Here is a 26,782-nt window from a genome sequence, read left to right as displayed (position 1 = left end):
GTACATATCAGAAATAATAATTTTATGCTGAGCTTAATTTTGATAAGAATTATTTAACATTAAGATACGTTTATAGCATTTGTTTTTGTGTACTGTTTTCTTTAGGTGACATGTTTATGGCCTAATTAACACCTTTGATGGTCTTAAATCTGTTGATCACTTTATCTAGGGTTAATTAGTGTTGTCACTACGATTTACCATTTTACCGGGTCAATGTTTACTTTGCAATTTTCCTCAATCAAGACAATTTGTAACCTTCGTTTCTAAAGCTTCAATTTTCCAATTTTTTTTTTTAGAAAACTAAAATCCACGAATTTAAAAACCCACGAACATGTAAATATTTCTCAAACCACGAAAATTGATACCCACGAATTAAAGTACTTTCACAGTATGCCCCATATGCCATAGCTTAATTTAATTTATTTTTGAGTCTGACTTTTTTGAACTATAAAGCTTTCCCATTGATTGATATGTGTTTTTGTTTAAGATTTCCTATGGACAAGGGTGTAGCTGGTCATGTTGCCTCCACAGGGCAGGTGCTAAATATTACTGATGCCTATAATGATGGAAGGTTTAACAGGTAAGTCACATCACCTCCACATGACTTCCACAATATTTATGATGCCTTGTACATAAAAAGGACAAAAAGAATTACCACAAGTATTTGAGAGTCTAACATAACTCTTTAGACTTGACCAAAACCTAACTCATTCATAAAAATAGACATACATTGTACATGTCAACACAAGATCAGGAAATAGCAATGATTACATGATATAAACCTTAATGACAACAAATGGTACTCAATACTTGTTTACTCTTCACCAAAAATATCTTGTCATAGTAATTACTGTTATATTTATACCCCCGCTTTAAAAAAGGGGGGGTATACTGTTTTACCTCTGTCTGTCAGTCCGTCCGTCAGTCCGTCCATCAGTCCGTCCGTCAGTCAGTCCGTCCCATGAAACTTTCGTCACATTTTTCTCAGGAACTACACATCCACCCTTTCTGTAATTTGGTATCAACATTTATATATGTCAGCCATACCGTGTGATGCGTTTTCAGATTCATCACTCGACAACTTCCTGTTAACCGAACACTTGCATATTTTTACACTATTAATATTATCCACTTGCGGCGGGGGTATCATCAGTGAGCAGTAGCTCGCAGTTTCACTTGTTTATTGGTAGCAATTTTAGTCTGTAGTAATACAAATTTATAAAGGATTTCCACTTTACCACATACCGGTACATATAAATGATACTGTGCTTTTATTGCTGCTCATGATCTCAATAGTTGGTATAAGGTCTTCAACACATATCATTCATTCTACAATCCTTGTTGATATTCTCTGATAACCACTAACATGCTTGTTATTATTACAGGGAAGTTGATATGCAGACAGGGTACAGAACAAAGTCTATATTGTGTATGCCTATTTATATAAGAGGAAGGTTAGTCAACAGTTAATATTCTTGTATTTATTTACATAGAAGAAATAAGTAAACACTATATATGAAAACTGTCAATCCCGCAACTATTCAGCACGGTTCAAATAACAGAGATGTAATCAACTATTTTAAATGGTTCTGTTTGGCTATAATCATCAGCAAAAAAACATACTATATGGTCTGATTATTAAAGGTCCTAACAAAATAATAAAAAACAAAATTAAATATGACAGACAGCAATCAAAGACAACATTTAATTACAGGTTTAATACATGGAGTAAGTGCTTAGCCCTCCACTAACTAGGGATAGTGCTGTAAGAACACAACATAAAAAAAACCTGTAAAAATAACTTCAAAATGGCTGGACTCCAGAAATTGGCACAAAAGACAAAAAGAGTAAACATAAAATTAAAAACCACAAAGTACAGATATAAGTGTATTCACATCTATTATATCGAAAAACAGTTCAAAACCAATTACAACTAACAAATAAATCATGTTCTACCCAACTAAAGTATGAATCAGTACACATCTACCAGATTTAGTGTAAAGTCATCATAAAATGTCCTGACCAAAGCCTAATCTAATTTGCAATATTGTTGTATGACATTAGAGGGGTGAAATTATGGATTTTTGTTTCACCCTGAAATAGCAGTATTTACCACCTATTTTACAGTTGATTTATCAGCAAAAGATGCTAATGACTGCTGTTATTGAGATCATTTCTTCTATTTCAGTATAATTGGTGTTGTACAGATGGTCAATAAAAAGGAAGGCACATTTACAATGGCCGATGAAGAATCATTTGAAACATTTGCTATATATTGTGGACTTGCCTTACATCATGCCAAGGTACGATAGCAACAAAAGAAAATGTAAAAATGATTATAACAGATTATTTTGGAATATTATTGTTAATTGAATAATTTACAAAATTCTAGAGTCTTTGCGTCAAAAAATTCACTTTGTAGGTATTATACCAAATCATATTTTAATTAGACCCACACTGATATTGAATATTGATCTCTTGGTGATTTTATCTTTTATTTACAGTTGTATGACAAGATAAGACGATCAGAGCAGAAGTATAAAGTGGCATTAGAAGTGTTGTCTTATCACGCTCAGTGTACAGACGACGAGTACAAAATTATCAAATCTACGCCGTTTCCCGATAATATACCAGGAATTATTGAGTAAGTACTTAACTGCAATTATATCTAAATACAAAATAACTATTGATTGGTATCAAGTATTGTATAATATGCAGCTTAGAATATGAGTATTTAGGAAATCCAAATTAAGTTAATGACAATTCTGATTTATTCGACTTTCAAAGTTACAATGGGCCATCATTCTTTTTGTAATTAGAGTACAAATTGATAAATTTTAGCCAAATGTTTTTTGTTGTGTTTTGTTATGATAAAATGACGTCTCATGCTAAGAGTAATATGGTACTGTAATTTATCTAACCTCCTATACATTTCTAGGAATATCATTGGTAATTTATCTAACCTATACATTTCTAGGAATATCATTGGTAATTTATCTAACCTCCTATACATTTCTAGGAATATCATTGGTAATTTATCTAACCTCCTATACATTTCTAGGAATATCATTGGTAATTTATCTGACCTCCTATACATTTCTAGGAATATCATTGGTAATTTATCTAACCTATACATTTCTAGGAATATCATTGGTAATTTATCTAACCTCCTATACATTTCTAGGAATATCATTGGTAATTTATCTGACCTCCTATACATTTCTAGGAATATCATTGGTAATTTATCTAACCTATACATTTCTAGGAATATCATTGGTAATTTATCTAACCTCCTATACATTTCTAGGAATATCATTGGTAATTTATCTGACCTCCTATACATTTCTAGGAATATCATTGGTTATTTATCTGACCTCCTATACATTTCTAGGAATATCATTGGTAATTTATCTGACCTCCTATACATTTCTAGGAATATCATTGGTAATTTATCTAACCTCCTATACATTTCTAGGAATATCATTGGTAATTTATCTAACCTCCTATACATTTCTAGGAATATCATTGGTAACTTATTTAACCTCCTATACCTTTCTAGGAATATCATTGGTAATTTATCTGACCTCCTATACATTTCTAGGAATATCATTGGTAATTTATCTGACCTCCTATACATTTCTAGGAATATCATTGGTAATTTATCTGACCTCCTATACATTTCTAGGAATATCATTGGTAATTTATCTGACCTCCTATACATTTCTAGGAATATCATTGGTAATTTATCTAACCTCCTATACATTTCTAGGAATATCATTGGTAAAAAGTAAACACATACAGACCTTGTATATTTAATATTAAGTCAGCAGCATGTTTCAATTTACTGCATGTTTAGTAGCACTGTTTATAAGAAAACCATGAGGTTCAAAACAAATACTTATTAAACATAAAACAGATGCGAGAAATTAAGGCTAAACGATGGAAAATAAATGCAGAAAACACAATAAAAGATTACAAATTGTTAATAGCGGTATTTGTGTTTTTATAGACCAATGAAATGAGGTTCAAAATATTGAAGACTTGATCTATTTGATGGGCCACTAGATTAAATTCAACCTATGAAGATAGTCAGAAAGATACATTTATTACACAGTGTGCTAGTGACCTAATGTGATATGTATGGAGTCAGTAAATGTTGTATAAGGTCACTTGCACACTGTAACTAGTTATATGTGTCCCTTTGTTAAGAAGTATTTAATGTTTACTTTACAGCTATGAGTTTTCTCCATGGGACGTAGAAGACAACAGAAAATGTTTGTATGTGTTATATATGATGAAGGATATCTTTAGTATGGCCACCAAGTAAGTATATAAACTGTTTTATATATTCATCTTGTCATAGGTATTCAATTGGCCATTACTAGCAAGGGGAGACAATTCTATTTTGGATATTTGATAGAACTGTATTACATTGTATCTCCCTTAATAATTGATCTATGTTTTTCATTCACATATTTTGCCAGGTCAGTAACAGAAACCAGATAAACTGTATGGGTCATCTTGCTTACAAATTGCTTTAGTTTTTTACATCATTATTTTGTGAAGTTTAGAAGCTTTATGGTCTGCAAATAGCTGTCAAGGACCAAAATATTATTGCTGTGGGAGCTTTTCTAAAATGGTCTTTAGAAACAATGATTTAGTTTTTAATTTGCCTCTTTATTATAGTATTTGACTTTTTATGCTTTTACGTGCCATTTTAATCATGAATTCCATATATGCATTGACTCTGAACATATCCACAATTATCATTGAATATTTTCAGCAATATAAAAGGGTGAGATTTTAGTTCTGAGTGTTTTTTGATTCTCTGACACTGACTGATTGCTAACAGATATGAGATAAACTTTTTCTCAAAGAATTCCTGTAGAAAAAAATTGTTTTTCCAAACAAGAAAATGTTGTGTTTCTAGTTATGAACCTTACATGGGACTGATCGGTTGATATATTTTATTTGAACTTACAACAATAGAATTTAGTCAAAACTGGGGAATCAAAATTGTTTTTTCTGTTGTGGAGAATTTCTGTTTGTAAATCAATTTAAATGCACATGAAAAGAGCCTTAAATGTATGAAGTTGTAAAATGCAAAAATGGATCTATCTTTGGAAAGTATGAAACAGACTTCATATTCTTATTTTAGAATCAGCTTGAAAAAGATTGGTTTTAAGAAAATATAGGATTGAATTATTAACTGTTAACACAACATTTTTTCTTTTGGTTTATCTATGATACTATTTTGCGGATATATGGTCCTTTCTGAAATTATAGCTTTGGTTCTATCAAATATGCTTTTTCGCTTTATAGATTCCCCCAGCCTTAGCTTAGCTATCACAAAAAGTTAAGTGAAGTTTTTTTTTATAAGGACAAAAGTTTTTTTTTTTTTTCGTTTTGGGGAATTTTTCTATTAAAGAAGAGAATCCAAAATTGATTTTAGAAATATTGTATTAGTAGTTTTTACAAATTGAAGATAATTTGTAAAATGCATAGTGCTATAAGATCATTTCTTCTTTTGTGTTTTGCAGAAAGAATGAAAATGAGAAAAGGTATATCCATTTAAATCTCACTGTTTAGAAGAGTAGACTGTTTGCAGTGGATTCACTCACTAATTCCATTTCTCATTTTCTATCTTCACAATTTTACAGCTTTTTAATTTATCTGCAAAAAAAGTTGCAATTGTATTATAGTACAGGTATGTTGTCATGTGTGGCCTGCACTTTAGAGTCAGCATGTAGGAATTGTTTACCATTGTGTCGCTATTTGTGTCTGTCGTTGTAAATAAACAACACTTAGGGTATATTGCATTCACTATGTCAGTACAGCTGTTGGTTTGTAAAAACGTCTGTTTGTCCAACAATAATTTATGTCACACTTTTCTTAGGTTCTACTGAACCAGATTTAATATATGGACAGAAGCTTAACTCCGATGAGTTGTAACATGAGATCAATTTTAGAATCTGTTAGACACCTACATACTGTTTACTGATACTTTTAATTTTTCAACATATGGAATGAAATTATGGTTGTTCACATTTCCATCCTTTGATGGATAGTTACCTAATTGACAGTCATTGCGCATCTCCTTATGATTATGAATTCTGTGCACATGTATGTTTTTAAATACTCTTTATCAGATAAACTTGAGACTAAAATAGCTCCAAAGTAAAAATATAAACAAACACATCTTATGCACAGCCCCTCCTTGACCAATTAACGAAAAACAACCTAAATGCAGTATTATATTGGAAGTGACTTTTGGGACACCTTTTTATTTTATTGTTTTATTGCATTAACTTTTTATGTTTTTGGTGACAATTTTTTTGATAGGGTTTTTCATAACTTATTTGATTTTTCTTTAAAATCTTGATTTTTAGAAATTTTTAAAGATATCCTTATGATTCTTTTAACCTGCAAGCCACACAACTTGCTTGGAAGACTCACACCTATGTCTTAATATTATTTTGGGGGCCATCAGTGGTTGAGTGGTCTAGCAAGATTGTTCTCATGACTCAATGCCATTCTTTTAAAAAGTTTATAGTAATAAGATAGGAAAAATCTCAATATTCATTTTTATGGCTCCGCAACGAAGTTCAGATATTTGGCTGATTTTTGGTATGTGAGTTAACCATGTTGAGTTACAGATCAAGTTTAAGTATCGTTCTGGTCCGCTAATTTTTGCCGAAAATACGGGCTTCGGTCTTTGATAAATTGTTGAAAATCACAGTTATACAGACTTTAAACGCTTTCAGATATTGGGATGATTTTTGGCATGTAAGTTAATCGAGATGAGTTACAGATCAAGTTTAAGTTTCATTTCGCTCTGCTAATTTTTGCCGAAATTTCAGGCTATGGACTTTGATAAATTGTTGAAAATCACAGTTATACAGACTCTTTTTCTAAACGCTTTCAGATATTGGGCTGATCTTTGGTATGTGATTTACTCATGATGAGTTACAGATCAAGTTTAAATTTCGTTCCGCTCGGCTAATTTTTGTTGTAATTTCGGGCTTTGGACTTTTGATAAATTTTTGAATATCACAGTTATACAGACCTTCAATCTAATTAAAAACCGATCTCTCATCCCTCCCATTTTCTGATATGTCGCATGGGAGATCTAACGAAACCTGCTTTGAGGTCACATGTGAGTGATCTGGAAGTTATGAATTTAAAATGATATGCAAATGAGTTGACGACTTATTGATAAGCCAATCAAAAAAGTTTATGAATTATTTGGACTGACGATTTCTTCGTAAATACAATGAGTTACATCCCTTTACCTTACGATAAACTTTCAAGACAGCCGGAGACTCATTTTCGTTGGTTAAAAAAGACACACCTACGAGGTCACTCACATGTGACCTCAAAGCGGGTTTCGTTAGATCTCCCACGTGACATATCAGAAAACGGGAGCAATGAGAGATCGGTTTTTAATCAGATTGACAGACCTTTTTTTTAAATGCTTTCAGATATAGGGCTGATTTTTGGTATGTGAGCTAACCATGATGAGTTACAGATCAATTTTAAGTTTCGTTCCACTCCGCTAATTTTTGCCAAAATTAAGGGTTTACAGCTTTGAAAATTGTTGAAAATCACAGTTATATGGACAATTTTTCTATACGCCTCCAGATTTTGAGCTGATTTTTGATATGTGAGACTACCATCATGTTTGTGTCCACATGTGTTATTGAAATTGCAGATTTTCCAACTTTTTGAGACGGGGACCATTCATATCGCTTTGACACATCTAGTTTTTTTTAATTATTCAAATTATTGTCAGTTATTTCCATTGCTCAGTTCAGAATTATAGATCTTTAAATACAACTGTAGGTAAAAAATAATGGAAAGAGTGAGTTATATATAAAACTTAGATTACATAGTGCTGCTACTGTTAATGAACCAGTTTTCTTGTGTTAATTTGATTCTTATGCAATGTAGTTTGTAAGAAAGTCGTCTTTTTTCATTCATTAAGCTTATGTTAAAAATGCAGCCCATTTTATTCTTGTATCAATTTCAATATGCACGCACAACAAGGGATTCCATGTGCTCTTGGCCCAACAATTTGTTTTAAAATAGTAGCAGCATTCCAGATTTTTAAATCAGATTTTTTAAGTAAAAACTCTGTTATTGATTTTGGGATGAATGGTGGGCAGGCATCCAGGGTGGCAGGCAAATAAAATATAAGACAGTTAGCTTGCCTATTGAAAACATACCAAAAAAAGGTTTGCCCATTAGAAACCTCTTAAATGTTAGACTGCTAGCTTGCCCAATTGAATTGAAAATGTTGAAAACATTTCCCTATATATTAGTTTTATTCTTTTTCAGCTCAAAAATAATTAATTGCAAATATAAAGGCAGAAATAATGCAGAATAGTTTGTAAAACTATAACACTTTCCTTTTCCAAAATATGAATAAAAAAGATTGTTATACATCAGTGTGACAGTAACCCAATAAGTTTATCAAAGCAGATATCTAGAGGATAAAGACATGTAATGAGGGTTGTAAGATGTTATACTTTCTAAACTTTCCTTTATATATATTCAGAGCTATTATATATTATATAGATTCTCCCAAATCTCCTAGTTGATTATGTTATTCATCCACTAAATATAGTAGATTTTTTATACATTAAAACCAGAGTTATATGGTGGGAAATTATTTGAAAACAGTTTAGTGTATTTTTGTAAATAATGTGTTAACATATATATGCAGTCTTAAAAGGGTGATAACTCTTTGACAATTGAACACAATGCAAAAGGAAGTAATAGATATTTGTTTGAACAATATTTAACGAGGGCAAGGTTAAGATTGAAAAACACTTCCTGTTATAGTGGTAATATTGTTGAATTAACTGGGTCAGGTTCAATATCGTAGCAGCTACATAGCGGCTACGTAGCTGCTATCAGTATCTATGTAAAAACTATAGGCTAGCTGCATATTTAATGGACAAAAATCTACGAGATAAAATATTAAATATTCCATGAGAAAGTGTAAATAGATTATATATATCACTTTAATAGCATGGAATTAAAACCTTGATGCCAACAGTGGATTTAAGATTAATTTAGGATTGGGTAAATGCAACATGTGGCCTCATGTTTATGATAAGAATAGCTCTAGATTTGCCAAAATTCTAAATCAAAACATCTCACAGTTTAAAAGTCTCTCCCTGTAGGGTTTTATAGATCACATGCCATGAGAAAACTTTCTCTGTGTCACTTATAATTAAATAATTGGCAATATTACTTTCCAATGGCACATTATAGTTAACTGTTTTTCACATTTGAAAATGCCTGTTCCAGGAATATCACACAGTTGTTGTCCATTCTTTTGATGTGTTTTATCATTTGATTTTGCCATTTGATTAAGGATTCTGTGTATTGAATTTTCCTCCGAGTTCAGTTATTATTGTGATTTTACTTTTTAGGTCATAATGTAATCCTCCCTTGCCACATTATAGTTGACTGTTTTGCTATGTTGTTAATCTTCAATGCCACATCAAAGTTAAATGTTTGATCATATTTTGGTCATATTGTAACCCTCCAATGTCATATTATAGTTGATTGTTTGGTCAATTGTTACCCTCCAATGCTACATTAAAGTTGACTGTTTTGTCATGTTGTAACCATACCATGCCATATTAAAGTTGACTGTTTTGTAATGTTGTTAATCTTCAATGCCACTTTCAAGTTAATTAGTTTGTCATGTTGTTACCCTCAAATACTACATTATAGTTGTCATGTTGTTGACCTCAAGTGCCACATTAAAAATGACTGCTTTGTCATGTTGTTGACCTCAAGTGCCACATTAAAAATGACTGCTTTGTCATGTTGTTACCCTCCAATGCCACATTAAAAGTGACTGTTTGGTCATGTTGTTACCCTCCAATGCCACATCATAGTTAACTGTTTTGTCATTTTGTTGCCCTCATGTGCCATATAATAGTTAACTACTTAATGATGTTACTCTCAAATGCCACATTATAGTTGTCATGTTGTTGCCCTCAAGTGCAACATTATATTTCACTGTTTTTTCATGTTGTTACCCTCCAATGCCACAGTATAGTTGACTGTTTTGTCATGTTGTTACCCTCCAATGCCACAGTATAGATGACTGTTTTGTCATGTTGTTTTACTCTCCAATGCCACAGTTTCGTTGACTGTTTTGTCATGTTGTTGCCCTCCAATGCCACAGTATAGTTGACTGTTTTGTCATGTTGTTACCCTCCAATGCCACAGTATAGTTGACTGTTTTGTCATGTTGTTATCCTCCAATGCCACAGTATAGTTGACTGTTTTGTCATGTTGTTATCCTCCAATGCCCCAGTATAGTTGACTGTTTTGTCATGTTGTTATCCTCCAATGCCCCAGTATAGTTGACTGTTTTGTCATGTTGTTTTACTCTCCAATGCCACAGTTTCGTTGACTGTTTTGTCATGTTGTTGCCCTCCAATGCCACAGTATAGTTGACTGTTTTGTCATGTTGTGATCCTCCAATGCCACAGTATAGTTGACTGTTTTGTCATGTTGTTATCCTCCAATGCCACAGTATAGTTGACTGTTTTGTCATGTTGTTACCCTCCAATGCCTCAGTATAGTTGACTGTTTTGTCATGTTGTTACCCTCCAATGCCACAGTATAGTTGACTGTTTTGTCATGTTGTTTTACTCTCCAATGCCACAGTATAGTGGACTGTTTTGTCATGTTGTTGCCCTCCAATGCCACAGTATAGTTGACTGTTTTGTCATGTTGTTGCCCTCCAATGCCACAGTATAGTTGACTGTTTTGTCATGTTGTTGCCCTCCAATGCCACGGTATAGTTGACTGTTTTGTCATGTTGTTATCCTCCAATGCCACAGTATAGTTGACTGTTTTGTCATGCTGTTACCCTCCAATGCCACAGTATAGTTGACTGTTTTGTCATGTTGTTATCCTCCAATGCCACAGTATCGTGACTGTTTTGTCATGTTGTTGCCCTCCAATGCCACAGTATAGTTGACTGTTTTGTCATGTTGTTGCCCTCCAATGCCACAGTATAGTTGACTGTTTTGTCATGTTGTTACCCTCCAATGCCACAGTATAGTTGACTGTTTTGTCATGTTGTTATCCTCCAATGCCACAGTATAGTTGACTGTTTTGTTATGTTGTTATCCTCCAATGCCACAGTATAGTTGACTGTTTTGTTATGTTGTTATCCTCCAATGCCACAGTATAGTTGATTGTTTGGTCATGTTGTTGTCTGGTTTTGCTGAGTATTAATGTGATTTGCTGTGACTTTAACTATTTAACATACCCATATTAATTGTTATTCTAAATGGTATCATTTATTAAATACTTTTGGTCAAGTTGTGTTTTGTATGTATAAGCAGTCCAAACAGTTACTTTACAAAGTTTTGAATGTTTGACTGATTGATTACATGAATGTCATGGATAAAATTCTGTGTAAGTGTAGAAATCACTCAAATCAGGAAAATTTATTTAATTTTTTAATATTTTTCTACCTTTTCACTGCTTTGAATATATTCCTACACTGTAACAGCTTTATACTTTATTTGTTGAATCATTTACTAAACGGATTTTATGGACAATTAGTAGATTTTATTTTTACAGAATGTCCCCGGATTAGCAAGAAATCAAATAACCTTTGAACTTACCGGTATATAATTAATAAATATTCATATAAACCTAATTAAAAAAGAAATGAAAAGATATTGTTTCAAAAACTCAATACCATTTTACTATATTATACACGTTGTAAGAAACCTAGTGTAGCTTTCTCTTATTGTATAACAGCCAAATAGCTAGTGCATGCTTTCCTGTGCTCCCAAAATCAAGTCAAAATGTTAACGTAAAATTATTTGCAGCATACTCAAAAGGACATACCATTTCATCTTTTTCAATGTCGAACACATTTAATCTTTTTCATAGTCGAACTAAACAAACAAACAAGTTATACTATGCCACATATTCAATTTGTGTTTAGCTACACGTCTTCCGGCTGACTATGACATTGTAAACTAGCACATGAAATATCACCATATTGGTCTAGTGGAAAGCAGGATTCATATCACATTAATATTTTCTCTGTCTAATATACATGTAATATTTACCACTGGATTTTAAACAACAATCCATCATTGAGTTATCATTTTACAAGATCTGGATCCTTGATTTGTTAAAGTAGTAAATCAATTTGTAGGTTAAGCTTTCCTGATCTTGTTCAGTCATGCTGCAAGAAACTTAAACCACTTCATAAAGATTGATTTATATGTGTTTTTTACAGCATACTTTATATTTAAGACCTTGATGACCTAGATTTTAACCTTTACAGCATACTTTATATTTAAGACTTTGATGACCTAGATCTTAACCTTTACAGCATACTTTATATTTAAGATTGTGATGACCTAGATCTTAACCTTTACAGCATACTTTATATTTAAGACTTTGATGACCTAGATCTTAACCTTTACAGCATACTTTATATTTAAGACTTTGATGACCTAGATCTTAACCTTTACAGCATACTTTATATTTAAGACTTTGATGACCTAGATCTTAACCTTTACAGCATACTTTATACTTAAGACTTTGATGACCTAGATCTTAACCTTTACAGCATACTTTATATTTAAGATAACCCTGATCTTAATCTTAACAGCATACTTTATGAGAGTAGGGATTTGTTTTGTTTCAGATATGACCTGGATGATATGATACGTTTCACTATGACAGTCAAGAAGAACTACCGCAATGTTCCGTACCACAACTGGGCGCATGCTTTCTCTGTGGCCCATGCTGTGTACACTGTAATCAAGACAACAAAACACAGTTTCTCTCCAGTAGAAGTAAGTTTGTAGCAAAAATACATAAATATACATTTTGTATATAGAATTTAAGATTTTCAGCTTAAAATATACCCTCCAAAATTTTATATACTGGTACCTGTTTAAAGCTTTTTTTTCGGTTTTAACTTCCCATAGAAAATTAGAGGATATGCTTACCAATTGTTCATCAAATGTTTATCCACTTATAACTCCAGTTCTGTTAACAAAATGACTTCATATATTGACTGTGATGAAATATGTGTGACACTTTTAGGTTCTGTCTATGTAATTGTACCTCATGTTTTAGATATATGTGATTTAACTTTTATATGAATTTGATTAAACTTATTATTTTTTATTTCAGTGTTTAGCACTGTATGTAGCATGTTTGTGCCATGATTTAGACCATCGTGGTAAGACGAATGCTTTCATGGTAAAAAGTGCTTCCCCTCTTGCAGCTATCTACTCTACCTCAACGATGGAACACCATCATTTTAATCACACCGTTACAATCCTTCAGGTATTAAAACACAATTTAAGTATTCAAATAATTTATATTAACAGACTTCATATTACACATTAAAATAAACTTGGTGATAATTGAATGTCTGCTAAAACAGAATCAGCTCCATCTTATTGTGAAAAGAATTTTATGTTAAGATGTTTTATAAAAGGTTTTTTTTTTAGCATACTTAATTCTGATGGGAAAAATTAGATTTTTTTTTTATCTCCAATAGCATTGAATCTTAAAATGCATAAAATATTTGCCACTGGACATTAAGCAATAAACAATCTATAATGCATCATCAATGATTACTTATTTTTCAGAACGAGGGACACAATATTTTTAAGCACCTGACTTCTGATCAGTACAAGCAGGTATGTTTCTTACCTTCATATTTTGTATTTATATATAATGTCAGTTGAACATTGTTTTATGCCCCACCTACGATAGTGGAGGGGCATTATGTTTTCTGGTCTATGCGTCCGTCTGTTCTTTCGTTGTCCGTTCGTTCGTTTATCTGTCTGTCCCGCTTCAGGTTACAGTTTTTTGTCAAGGTAGTTTTTGATGAAGTTGAAGTCCAATCATCTTGAAACTTTGTACACATGTTTCCTATTGTATAATCTTTCTAATTTTAATGCCAAATTAGATTTTTTACCCAATTTCACATTCCATTGAACATGGAAAATGATAGTGAGAGTGGGGCATCCGTGTACTTTGGACACATTCTTGTTTAAAAGTTAAATGAGAGATCTTATAAAGGGTCCCTATACTTTAACATGAAATTGAATATTTCCTTAATGATTAATTATATTAAAAAAAAACAAATTGATTATAGTATAAAGAAAAAGAATTTCATGAAATACCTCTCAAGTAATAAAAAGCAATGGATCTTTAATGATGCTGATACAGGGTGATCATGTAAGACCATTATATATACTGTACTGTGTTATTTTATTAAAAATAATATACAGTTGAAGCCAGGAAATATTTTTCATTTATTGAGAAGTTTAGAAGAAAGAATTTGTTGGGCAAACATCAATGAGACAGCTGCCCATCAACACAAGTAACTGAAAAAAACCTCTTGAGGCAAACATGCTGACTTCAACAATAAAACCATCTTTGATGTTCTGACATGTAGTTTATCAATAGTTTTATAAAAAAGGTAGATATAAGGTCTTGAAAAAAGATGTCAATTTCAACATGAAAAAGGTAACTGATATTGCTGCCACTGTTTTTCTGTAGGTTCATCTTATGTTTGTCAGGAAAGAGTTATTTCTAAAAATAACCTATTATTTAATTTTGTTCATTTCTAATCATCATATTTTTATAGAATCACTTGTTCAATATGTACATTTGAAGTTTTTTAGAAGCATTTGAAAATAATGGCCTGATTCTCTTGTAGATTTTAGGTGACATCAGGCAATGTATTCTGGCAACAGATTTAGCATTATTCTTTGGCAACCGGGCAAGATTACAGGAAGTTTCTGATAAAAACGAATTTTCCTGGGATGATAGTGAACACAGGTAAATATAACCTCTTGTCTACAACTCAATTGAACTATGTTTTCTTTAATAGTATGGAATATTTCTGAAATTCAAAACTTATTTGTTTTTGTGTTATAGATGATAAGATAAGATTAGGCAGGTGAAAATATGATGGTAATGTAGGTTCAGGGGGCGGACTTACAACATTAACATGTTATAAACTGAAACTTTGTGAAATATTTGCTGCTGGACATTTAGTATCTGTTCATTTATTTGCCTTTAGAAGCACATGGTCTGTTGTCTATATAGGGGACTTTATTTCTGACATAATAAATTGTGCAATGAATTCTGTATGTAATGAACAAATGGCTTTGTCAGTTCATCAAAGTAACTGTAATTTCATAGGTTAAAATTTATTAACATTTTTTTTTACCGTGAGCATATTCATGAAGTAATATAAAAAGTTGATATTATGAAAATAGTATTTTTAAGATAAATAATATTGCATTTTGATTAAATGAAGTTTTATTTAATAACAGACGATTATTACGAGCTGTAACTATTACTGCTTGTGATCTCTGTGCTAGTGCTAAGCCGTGGGATGTACAACTTCAGACCGTACACACAATATTTGATGAATTTTACCTGCAGGTATAAAAGAAATATTTTGCATGTAATGATGTCGTTAGTAACTTTCTATAGTAGTAATCAAGTTCAGAGGTCAGGTTAAGAGCATCAGGCACGAAAATTTGAGATTGGGGTTTAATTGTGGAATTGCTGTATATTTTTCCTAGATTCTTTATCTTACCTCAAACTAAGGATGAATGAATATACACATTGCCTCCTGTTAATGTGAGGCAGAATTTTCACTAAATAGTTTGAAAGTGACAATCTACAGGAGCCCACTGTTATTGATTGTCTATAGAATGTTTATAGCAGAATGAGATTACAGCAAAATTATCTCCACTTGTTTTTCTTTCTGTTTTAACTGTTTGTTTTATTTGAATGTGCATGATATATATACTTCTAGACTTCTTCCTTCAAAAAAATATATTCAATGGATAGCAAACAGAATCAGAAACTTTAGGCAACAAACAATTTATTCTTTTTGATATAAGGTTCTACAGAAATTGTCTGGTTAAAGGGGAGACAACTGCAGACAATTTTGTTTTCTTGTCTACTGTATATATTGTATAGCAATTGTATTCTGCTTTATTAATTGTAAACTATCTATCTGACCCTATGATCTGTTTAATATGTACTGTACATTCCTTATTATTTGTGGGGAACTAATTTTCATGGATTTTGGTGCTAGAGGTGAACCAAGTGGTTCATGAAAAATACAACAAAAATTTAAAAATTTCTTAATCCATGAAAACTGGTACCCACAAAAATGAATGAATCCATAGAAAGATGTAATATGGAATTGAACATTTTATTGATTAAAAAGTGAAAAGGTATATATTTCCTTCCCATTTTTTTTGTAAAAGTTGTTTCCATATCATATCTTATGTTAGATGGCTTTATTATACAGCTAGATATCTCATTCAGAAGAGAAATATGCTTGAAAGTAAATTGGTGATACAAACATCTATCAGTACCTGTATTCATCTCTCTGCAACAAACCTAAGGCTTTTGGGGGACAATTAAATATAAGTACTGTATCCCCCTTTTTGCACTATAAATCTAAAGCTTATGGGACTATTATCAAGCATGATCAGTACATGCATTTACCCTTCAGCACTATAATAAATAACATAATAAGGATAGCGGTTTGTGGACTATTTTCTGGCATTAATTTCATTCACCTTTCAGCACTAAAATGAATAATAAGGATTAGGATTTTGGGACTATTTTCTGGCATTTTGAATATTATGATTGAAAGAAAGGATAAGGATTTTGTGACTTATTTTCTGGAATTTTCTGCACTATCATTGACAGAATGGAGAAGGCTTTGGGGATAATCTCATATCAGTACATACATTATACACTAGTAATTTTGGGGCCCTTTATAACTTGTTGTTTGGTGTGAGCCATTAAGCTCTGTGTTGAAGGATGTACATTGACTTTTATAAATTGTTATTTCAGTGGGGGCCCACTGACTGACCTAAGAGGGGGCCCGCTCCAGTCACGCTTCAGTGATTCCCTATATAAGCAACCAAATTTTTTCCCAAAAAGGGGGGCCCGGCCCCTGCCCCCCCCCTAAATCCGCCTCTGTATTTGGATGGAGAGTTGTCTCATTGGCACTCACATCACATCTTCCTATATCTATTCACCTTTATGCTATCTGAGCCTAGGACTTTCTGAATGATCATATATTATAAATTACATTCACCTTTTTCCCTTCTGATGGACTAGTAAGGATAGGGCTTTGCAAAAATGAGCTGGACTACGGTTCATTGTACCTACAATTGGCCATGGGATAGTGATGTGTAAAGCCAACTGACAGGGACACATACAAGATAGAAATGAGTTGGTTTACATTATTGGTTATTGGACAAGGGATAAAAGTAGGTGTGCTAAGCTAAGGGTTAGTGACTTTACTCTAACACATATGAGATAGAGATCCTAGCTCCTAAGATTTCTGTCTTGAAATCAGACTTGAAACCTGACTTTAAAGCTGTATGATAACGTGAATGTTGATTATGTTGTTCTGCTTCATGTAGTATATGTATTTCCAGGCATGTTTTGATGGCTATTAGCATGACTGCATGTGATCTTTGCTCTATGTATAAACCGTGGGATGTACAGCTCCAAGTTGTTAATGTTATTATGGAGGAGTTCTGGCTCCAGGTATGTATAAACCGTGGGATGTACAGCTCCAAGTTGTTAATGTTATCATGGAGGAGTTCTGGCTCCAGGTATGTATAAACCGTGGGATGTACAGCTCCAAGTTGTTAATGTTATCATGGAGGAGTTCTGGCTCCAGGTATGTATAAACCGTGGGATGTACAGCTCCAAGTTGTTAATGTTATCATGGAGGAGTTCTGGCTCCAGGTATGTATAAACCGTGGGATGTACAGCTCCAAGTTGTTAATGTTATCATGGAGGAGTTCTGGCTCCAGGTATGTATAAACCGTGGGATGTAAAGCTCCAAGTTGTTAATGTTATCATGGAGGAGTTCTGGCTCCAGGTATGTATAAACCGTGGGATGTACAGCTCCAAGTTGTTAATGTTATCATGGAGGAGTTCTGGCTCCAGGTATGTATAAACCGTGGGATGTAAAGCTCCAAGTTGTTAATGTTATCATGGAGGAGTTCTGGCTCCAGGTATGTATAAACCGTGGGATGTACAGCTCCAAGTTGTTAATGTTATCATGGAGGAGTTCTGGCTCCAGGTATGTATAAACCGTGGGATGTACAGCTCCAAGTTGTTAATGTTATCATGGAGGAGTTCTGGCTCCAGGTATGTATAAACCGTGGGATGTAAAGCTCCAAGTTGTTAATGTTATCATGGAGGAGTTCTGGCTCCAGGTATGTATAAACCGTGGGATGTACAGCTCCAAGTTGTTAATGTTATCATGGAGGAGTTCTGGCTCCAGGTTTGTATATAAAAACAATTTTTAGGGATCGTATAATGGTACGATGTCGTGTCTGCATCTGCATCTGTGTCTTGTTCTGCATTGTCCTACGAAGACACATTGGTTTCCGGACAATAACTTAAGTTTAAGTGAATGGATCTCTATGAATTTTTTTAGAAAGTTCTATACCACAACTGAAAAATGGGGATTGATTTTGGGGATGATGTTCCCTACCGTTTAGGCATAAGGGGCCCAAATGGGGCCCATAACTAGCATTTTTCTAGTTTCAAGATAATAACTTGTGTATAAGTATTTCGATTTCTCTGAAACTGTACCACAATGGTGAATACCACAGGTAAAAGGTTGGGATCATATTTTGTTTCAAAATTTTTCATATTTTGAACTTTTGAAAAGTTTCAAGAAGAAATCTTCAATTGCACAGTATTGGGCAATAGATTTGTAAGATCTTTGACCACATTTATTTTGTGTCAGAAACCTATATTAATTTATGTCAAAAATTTGATCACAATTCAAATTCAGACAGTATCAAGCTTGAATATTGTGTCCAAATATGCCCCAACTGTTCAGGGTTTGACCTCTGCAGTCGTATCAGGCTGTGCTCAGCCATGCATTTTGTTATACATAATCTGGGATATAAAGCTCCAAGTCATTAATGTTTTTATGCAAGAGTTAAGTCTCAAGGTATGTATGTTATAAGGCTTCAAGTAAATAATGTTTTTATGGAGAAGTTCTGGCTCCTGGTTGTTTCAATATTGGTACCTTTACATACTGTTCCAAATCATTGATGTTATCATTGAGGAGTTCTGGCTCCTGGTTGTATATATACAATATTGGTACCTTTACATACTGTTCCAAATCATTGATGTTATCATTGAGAAGTTCTGGCTCCTGGTTGTATATATACAATATTGGTACCTTTACATACTGTTCCAAATCATTGATGTTATCATTGAGGAGTTCTGGCTCCTGGTTGTATATATACAATATTGGTACCTTTACATACTGTTCCAAATCATTGATGTTATCTTTGAGGAGTTATGACTCCAGGATATATATTGATCTTGGGGTTCACAGCTCCAGGTTGTTAATTTATTATGAAGGAGCTCTGGATCAGGATTTGTATTAGTGATATGCAGTTCCTGTTCTGACTTTAAGTTTGTATTTATACATAATCAAAATGTCATCGAGCACCAGGTTGTTAGGAATGAGCAACCCAGGCTTCAGGTGTGTATTAACTCATTGAGTATACAGCACCCTTTCATTATTCACATGGAGGAGTGAGTAATATATATATATATATATATATATATATCTAGCATATGTTTATTCTATAATAATCTGAAAATAAATAAATTAATTTACACTTGATATATATTTTAATGAAATTCAACTAGTTTTATTTCAAGCAAAAATAATAACTCTTGAATGTAAACCGGTTTCACTGATTCATTTGCCATGTGTGAATATTAGTATATATATAAACAAGTACGAGATATACACGTAAATATGTTATAACATTAGAACTGGTATAGAATGAAAACTATTCTTTTAGGGTGATGAAGAGAAACGATTGAGTGACCAAACAATTCCTTGTATGGATCGTAGTTTTGCTAGTAATTTACCGGATAATGAGGTTGTGAACGTCAGTCATTATCAGTCATATTTAATATGGTACACTTTTAAATGGGTACAGAAATAAATATATTTTATTCTATTTTTAATTCATTCAGAAGTTTGTTTACCTTTTACGAGGTAATGACTGTTTGATGACTGTTTTGTATTAGATAATATTTCTGTATCTATTTATAGCACTGTGATTCATCTAATTATCACAAGATTTGTATTAACTGATCACCAATTCCCAAATTTTATTTCTTTATTCTTTTTATTGGATTTGATATAATAAAAAAACATAACATAAAAAATTCAACAAAATATTAAAGTGTATAATTAGATAAAATCACATGTGCATTATATCCTATATGTATTAAAATATTTTGAATTATTATGAGAATATTCTTATTGTGAATTTTGATGTGATCTGAATTTTAACATATAAGAAAAGATTTTAAGAATTTACAAAGAATAAAATTTTGGGATAGTTTGAATATAATCACTTTTAACACACAGGGTGATGAAGAAAAATCTCAAGGATTGACACCTATGCCAATGATGGACAGAGATAAAAAAGACGAACTTCCACACTTAGAGGTATTCACTTATAAGTTTTACGCATATCAACAATATGATTATTTATATTTACAAGACTTGTCCATTTGTAATCCTCTAGAGTTTATATTTACAAGACTTGTCCATTTGTAATCCTCTAGAGTATTTAGTTTCCTTTAAAAAATAATTAAACAGATCCTCAGAAAACACAATAAAGTGTGAATTTGTTATACATGTATAGCAGAGTATCTGTTGAGTTCGTTAATTTTGTGCCTTTCAATCCCATTAATGTCTAGGAATATGGTCTGTATCATGATTTTTAGGAATATAGCTCTTAAATTCAACTGACAACAAAAGAACCCCTGAGTTAATGGTCAACCATCAACTTCTAACACTATAAACAAAAGAACTCCTGAGTTAATGGTCAACCATCAACTGACAACACTATAAACAAAAGAACCCCTGAGTTAATGGTCAACCATCAACTGACAACACTATAAACAAAAGAACCCCTGAGTTAATGGTCAACCATCAACTGACAACACTATAAACAAAAGAACCCCTGAGTTAATGGTCAACCATCAACTGACAACACTATAAACAAAAGAACCCCTGAGTGAATGGTCAACCATCAACTGACAACACTATAAACAAAAGAACCCCTGAGTGAATGGTCAACCATCAACTTCTAACACTATAAACAAAAGAACCCCTGAGTTAATGGTCAACCATCAACTTCTTACACTGTACACAAAAGAACCCCTGATTAAATGGTCAACCATCAACTTCTTACACTATACACAAAAGAACCCCTGAGTTAATGGTCAACCATCAACTTCTTACACTATACACAAAAGAACCCCTGAGTTAATGGTCAACCATCAACTTCTAACACTATACACAAAAGAACCCCTGAGTTAATGGTCAACCATCAACTGACAACACTATAAGCAAAGGAACCCCTGAGTTAATGGTCAACCATCAACTTCTAACACTATAAACAAAAGAGCCCCTGAGTTAATGGTCAACCATCAACTTCTAACACTGTACACCAATGAACCCCTGATTAAATTGTCAACCATCAACTTCTTACACTATACACAAAAGAACCCCTGAGTTAATGGTCAACCATCAACTTCTTACACTATACACAAAAGAACCCCTGAGTTAATGGTCAACCATCAACTTCTAACACTATACACAAAAGAACCCCTGAGTTAATGGTCAACCATCAACTGACAACACTATAAGCAAAGGAACCCCTGAGTTAATGGTCAACCATCAACTTCTAACACTATAAACTTGCTTACATTACATTTCTCTTACTCTAATTTGGTTTTTGGTGTTTGCTTTCTGATAATTGTTTTCTGGCTTTCCAGACTGTGTTTAGAGTGTACCTGATGAGTGCTATTGCAGAAACTTGTCACAACATCATATCTTTGATAACATCCACAGTCACTTTTATCAACATTTTCACATATTTCATTTTAATTATTTATCTATATGGTGTATGTAATTTTTATTTTATTGTTTTGTTTGTATGGGGTTCTTGAAGTGATGTAAATTTTGATTTCTGAGACTTCATATAAAATTTATACTGCATTTTTATTTTTGGATAGAGAAAAAGTTATGATAAGCCAAAAACCTTTGAATGAAATAATGACATAATCATATTGATAATTTTTTATTAATAGACAACATTTTAGATTTTTATTTAGTTTAATCTATTTGTAACTTCAAGCTTCATTTATGCAGGAACATGAGTCATCTATCTCAACTGTAAAGCTCTGAACTACTGTTATTGATATAAGAATATAAGCAAAATCCTTGGTTGTGTTCATAGTTAGGTGATTCTAAGTTCCTATAAACATAAGATTAACAATATTTGATGCACAAAACCACTGAACTACAGACTCCAGACTTTTGTCAGGCATATGAAGAATATGGCTAGGTTAAAGATGTTTGTTAGCAATCAACCCTCCTCTTTAAACCTGGGACAGTGGTGTTACAGCACAACATATAAACAAACTATCAAAATCAGTTGAAAAGGTCTAAACTCACCAGATCAATATTAAGCAAAAAAAACATGAAAGGGTACTGACAAATACACAGAGTGGACCTGACAGGGTACTGACAAATACACAGAGTGGACCTGACAGGGTTCTGACAAGTACACAGAGTGGACCTGACAGGGTACTGACAAATACACAGAGTGGACCTGACAGGATACTGACAAATACACAGAGTGGACCTGACAGGGTACTGACAAATATACAGAGTGGACCTGACAGGGTACTGACAAATACACAGAGTGGACCTGACAGGGTTCTGACAAATACACAGAGTGGACCTGACAGGGTACTGACAAATACACAGAGTGGACCTGACAGGGTACTGACAAATACACAGAGTGGACCTGACAGGGTTCTGACAAATACACAGAGTGGACCTGACAGGGTACTGACAAATACACAGAGTGGACCTGACAGGGTACTGACAAATACACAGAGTGGACCTGACAGGGTACTGACAAATACACAGAGTGGACCTGACAGGGTACTGACAAATACACAAAGAAGACCTGACAGGGTACTGACAAATATACAGAGTGGACGTGACAGGGTACTGACAAATACACAGAGTGGACCTGACAGGGTACTGACAAATACACAGAGTGGACGTGACAGGGTTCTGTAAAACAACTTATTTTCCCAGATAATTATGTCATGTTGAGCCCTTCAAGCCAACTTCACTACAATTTAATTTAAAGATTTTCAAATTCATTTGATGTAATTAGTTAAGGAAAAAACAAAGTTTTAAGTTTTCCTGAACTATATATATTTGCGTTATTTTTCTACTCTGAAAGTCGCAAAAATAAATTGCTCGTTAAAATTAGTTGGTTTACAATATATATGCATCCCTAATAACAAAAAAGACATAAAGTACAGATCTGAGAGTACTCACAGTTACTGACAGCTAATTCAAAGCCACTAATAACAAATAAAAATAAAAAGATCATCTATCTAAAATTAGAAATATCAATCAGTACACATTCAATGGATTTAGTGTAAAGACATCATTGACAGTCCATTTGACTGGGTTCATGTTACCTTGACCTCATTTATTAGATGCATTCATAAACATTAAGTTTTTATGGTTAGGACCATTTCTCTCCAATTAGTTGCTTGTATATACAGTGATTTATGTTTTTACATTTCTGTTTTAACAGGTTGGGTTCCTGGTTGGTATTTGTTTGCCCTGTTATGAACTGATGGCTCAGGTTTTACCAAATACCAAACCTATGGTGGATGGTGCTGTGTAAGTGCATTGTTATGTTAACGTAACAAACTGAAACAATTGCTGATGAATTTTACAATGGGAATGACTTTTTCAGATACAGTATACAAGATAGAAACATTAGTATTTCTAGATGAAGCATTTACCTCAATTATAATTGAGCTCACTCTAAAAATGGGGGCTATATTGCATTGCCAGTCTGTCTCTCCGTTTGTCCAACAAATACTTCAGTCACACTTTTCTCAAGTACTATTTTACAGATTGACTGTATATTCTAGCAAAAATCTTGAATATGTGATAAAAACACACACACAAGAATAAGATTAACCATTATAAAAAAAAAAAATTTAAGGAAGAAACTTCTGATTGCTATTTTTTTTTAAAGATTTCTAATTCCTCATTGTCTGTTTAAAAATTTATATTTATAATGTTGATGGAGTTCAAAACTGATATTAATTATCTGTTTCCAGGTCTAATTTGAAAAAATGGAAATACCTCGCCGAAAATAAACTGACTGTAGATCAGCTTCCTCCGGAACAGTGCGTCAAACAATTGGAATATAAAACTAGTGAAAACATTCAAGACTCTTCAGAAAAAAATAAACAAACAGAGAAAGATGATTCAGATGAACAAAACAAACTTGATGCTAAAGCAGAAAACAAAGATGAACAAACAGAAGAAAGTAAAATGGAATCGGTGGAAGAAAACAAAAATAAGTCTATAGATAATCCATCGGAAAAAGGGAGCTTACTCACAGACGTAAGATCTGAATCATCTGTTTTGGTTCATAGTGATAACGATAATAATTTAACTGAACGTGATAACACATGATAAAACGTCCGCTATTACAGTTCTAAAGTGCTCATTCATCTGTTCTATATATAGTATGTGCCATTGTACTGGTCAACAGTCATCATGTGATATTTATTTGTTTATGCCCCAACTTCAGAAGAAGGGGCCTAATGTTTTCTGGTCCATTCATCTGTCTGTCAGTCTTGTATCAGATTAAAGTTTTTGGTTAAGGTCTATCATGAAGTTGTGGTTGCATTAACTTGAGACTATTATGTCCATATGTCAATTATGATGTTAAAAAAATAATTTGAGAGCCCTATTTCATGGTTCACTGAACATAGAAATGTGATAGTGTGAAATAAATACCTTCTCCTGAATAAAGTTTTTGATTTACCATCAATTAGTAACTTTTGGCACTTGTTCCTTGTGAGGCAAAGTTTTCAAATTCTATGCCACATTATGATTTTGACGGAGATTTTACCATTCACTAAAGATTGGCACATGATGGTGCAGGCAGGGCATAGAGACACATATTCTTGTTTTATATTTCATTAAGGAAGGTCATTTATTAAAGGATAGAAAAAATATAATGAAAACACATTTTTGATAAAAATCCTTATTTTGAAATTATCAAGTCACAGTTATGATTTAAAGTCAATGTTTATATATTAAGAAAGTTTATGGCTTTCTTGATTTAAAGCCTTGTCAACAGTTTAATTCTCTCATAAAAAAAAATAATATCAAAAGAAGAGATTGAAGTTTTACCTTTCGTGCACAGTGGACATGAATACATTGGTGTAAACCAACAGTGAGGTTTTGTGTATGTTACTTGCATTTTCGGTATTGTCATATTGTACACACATGTATGTAAGTTAGTGTAAAAGTAGCATTATTTATACATTATTGTAATATATAGCATTGTTAGAGATCTCCAAACAACATAATCCAGTCATGCCAAAAACAATACATGTAGGTGTGTGTTCAGTTTATATAAACAGAATCATTTTTTATTAATTGATCACTAATCACATTTGTTATTCATATGTTATGACTTTTCCCACGGTTTTTTAAGAAATTTATGAAAAAAATTCAGTGTATAAAAAAATACTGGTATATTGTTTATTCTCATTTATCAGTTTTATTCTTTAATGAGTAGCAGAAATACTTTCTAAAAATTTAACAGTGCATTTATTTTGAAAACAATTACAATAATTATAGTTAATTCAACTATTTTAAGCATTGTGTTATTTTATGGAATTTGCTTAATTTTAGAATGTTAGGTAGAAGAGCAGCTTGTATATTGGTTCATTATTTATTCTTAAACATTTAAAAAAGTATGCCCTAGACATTTTTAGTTGTGCTCATATTTGGAGACATAATGTAAAGACAGTCATTTTGGGTATCCTGTAAAGAAATAGATTGTTTATTGTTTTTTCATTGAGTCTGTTGCTCTTTGTTTTTATTTGCTTCTTCGAAATGCAAAAAATACTCAACTTTACTTTGAATTTTTAAATAAGTGATATATTGATCATATGATTAATTTTTTATATATTTCCTTTGAATTGTTTATTTATAATTACTGTATAATAGTAAGGTTTTTATGTGTAGACTTGATATTATTTCCTTAAAAATATATTATTTAATTCAATCATACAATTATTAAAGTACGTATAAACACACTTTTGATCTTCTTGGTAAAAAGTTCTGAAGAAATCATTTAAACCAAACTTTATTCCAGGAAAAGCTAAAATTAGATCTAAGTGATAATCATCATCACACAGGGATAGATTTCTTCAACATGTATTTTGGTTTATTCCAAAATATCAAAATTCAAAATTACAATAATTTGATATGACCATATTAATAAGTGCTCTCACAAATTCCGCCAAAATTTTGTTTCCATGGTATTTCCATTAACATGTTTTAGTGTTAGTAACAGAAAAACTGGTTGTTTTACATAAAATATGATAGTTGTCTCTCAGTTAAAGTTAATTCAGTAATAGCTTTCATATCCGTACTCCAGCCGGTCAGTTGTATTAAGTGGACATATTTGTACAATGTATATTATACAGTATTTTATTGTAGATCAAAAGGAATAATATATTGATAATATTGATATTGTGATATTGTTATTCATTAAATTATTATTTTATA

General features: G+C 32.4%; 1 protein-coding gene across 2 annotated transcripts in view; it reads left to right on the top strand.

The window, feature by feature from the left end:
- The window catches only part of LOC143058661 (putative 3',5'-cyclic phosphodiesterase pde-5), a 74,936-nt gene extending 48,154 nt beyond the window's left edge, over nt 1-26,782 (top strand). Inside the window, exons 17-30 of one of the 2 annotated variants that reach the window (XM_076232125.1) lie at nt 488-580; nt 1,386-1,454; nt 2,189-2,303; nt 2,505-2,644; nt 4,234-4,323; nt 5,541-5,561; nt 12,692-12,860; nt 13,204-13,359; nt 13,668-13,718; nt 14,747-14,868; nt 15,369-15,480; nt 20,501-20,581; nt 23,769-23,857; nt 24,307-26,782. In XM_076232125.1, coding sequence (XP_076088240.1) covers nt 488-580; nt 1,386-1,454; nt 2,189-2,303; nt 2,505-2,644; nt 4,234-4,323; nt 5,541-5,561; nt 12,692-12,860; nt 13,204-13,359; nt 13,668-13,718; nt 14,747-14,868; nt 15,369-15,480; nt 20,501-20,581; nt 23,769-23,857; nt 24,307-24,667 — 1,669 coding nt within the window. In that variant the 3' untranslated portion in view covers nt 24,668-26,782. Of the gene's footprint in view, nt 1-487; nt 581-1,385; nt 1,455-2,188; nt 2,304-2,504; nt 2,645-4,233; nt 4,324-5,540; nt 5,562-12,691; nt 12,861-13,203; nt 13,360-13,667; nt 13,719-14,746; nt 14,869-15,368; nt 15,481-17,510; nt 17,623-20,500; nt 20,582-23,768; nt 23,858-24,306 lie in introns of both variants that reach the window. The other variant, XM_076232130.1, reaches the window with a different exon arrangement.

Source organism: Mytilus galloprovincialis, chromosome 1 (genome assembly GCF_965363235.1).
Source record: "Mytilus galloprovincialis chromosome 1, xbMytGall1.hap1.1, whole genome shotgun sequence".
Classification (NCBI taxonomy): Eukaryota; Metazoa; Mollusca; class Bivalvia; order Mytilida; family Mytilidae; genus Mytilus; species Mytilus galloprovincialis.
This window is presented reverse-complemented; position numbering and strand designations above follow the sequence as displayed.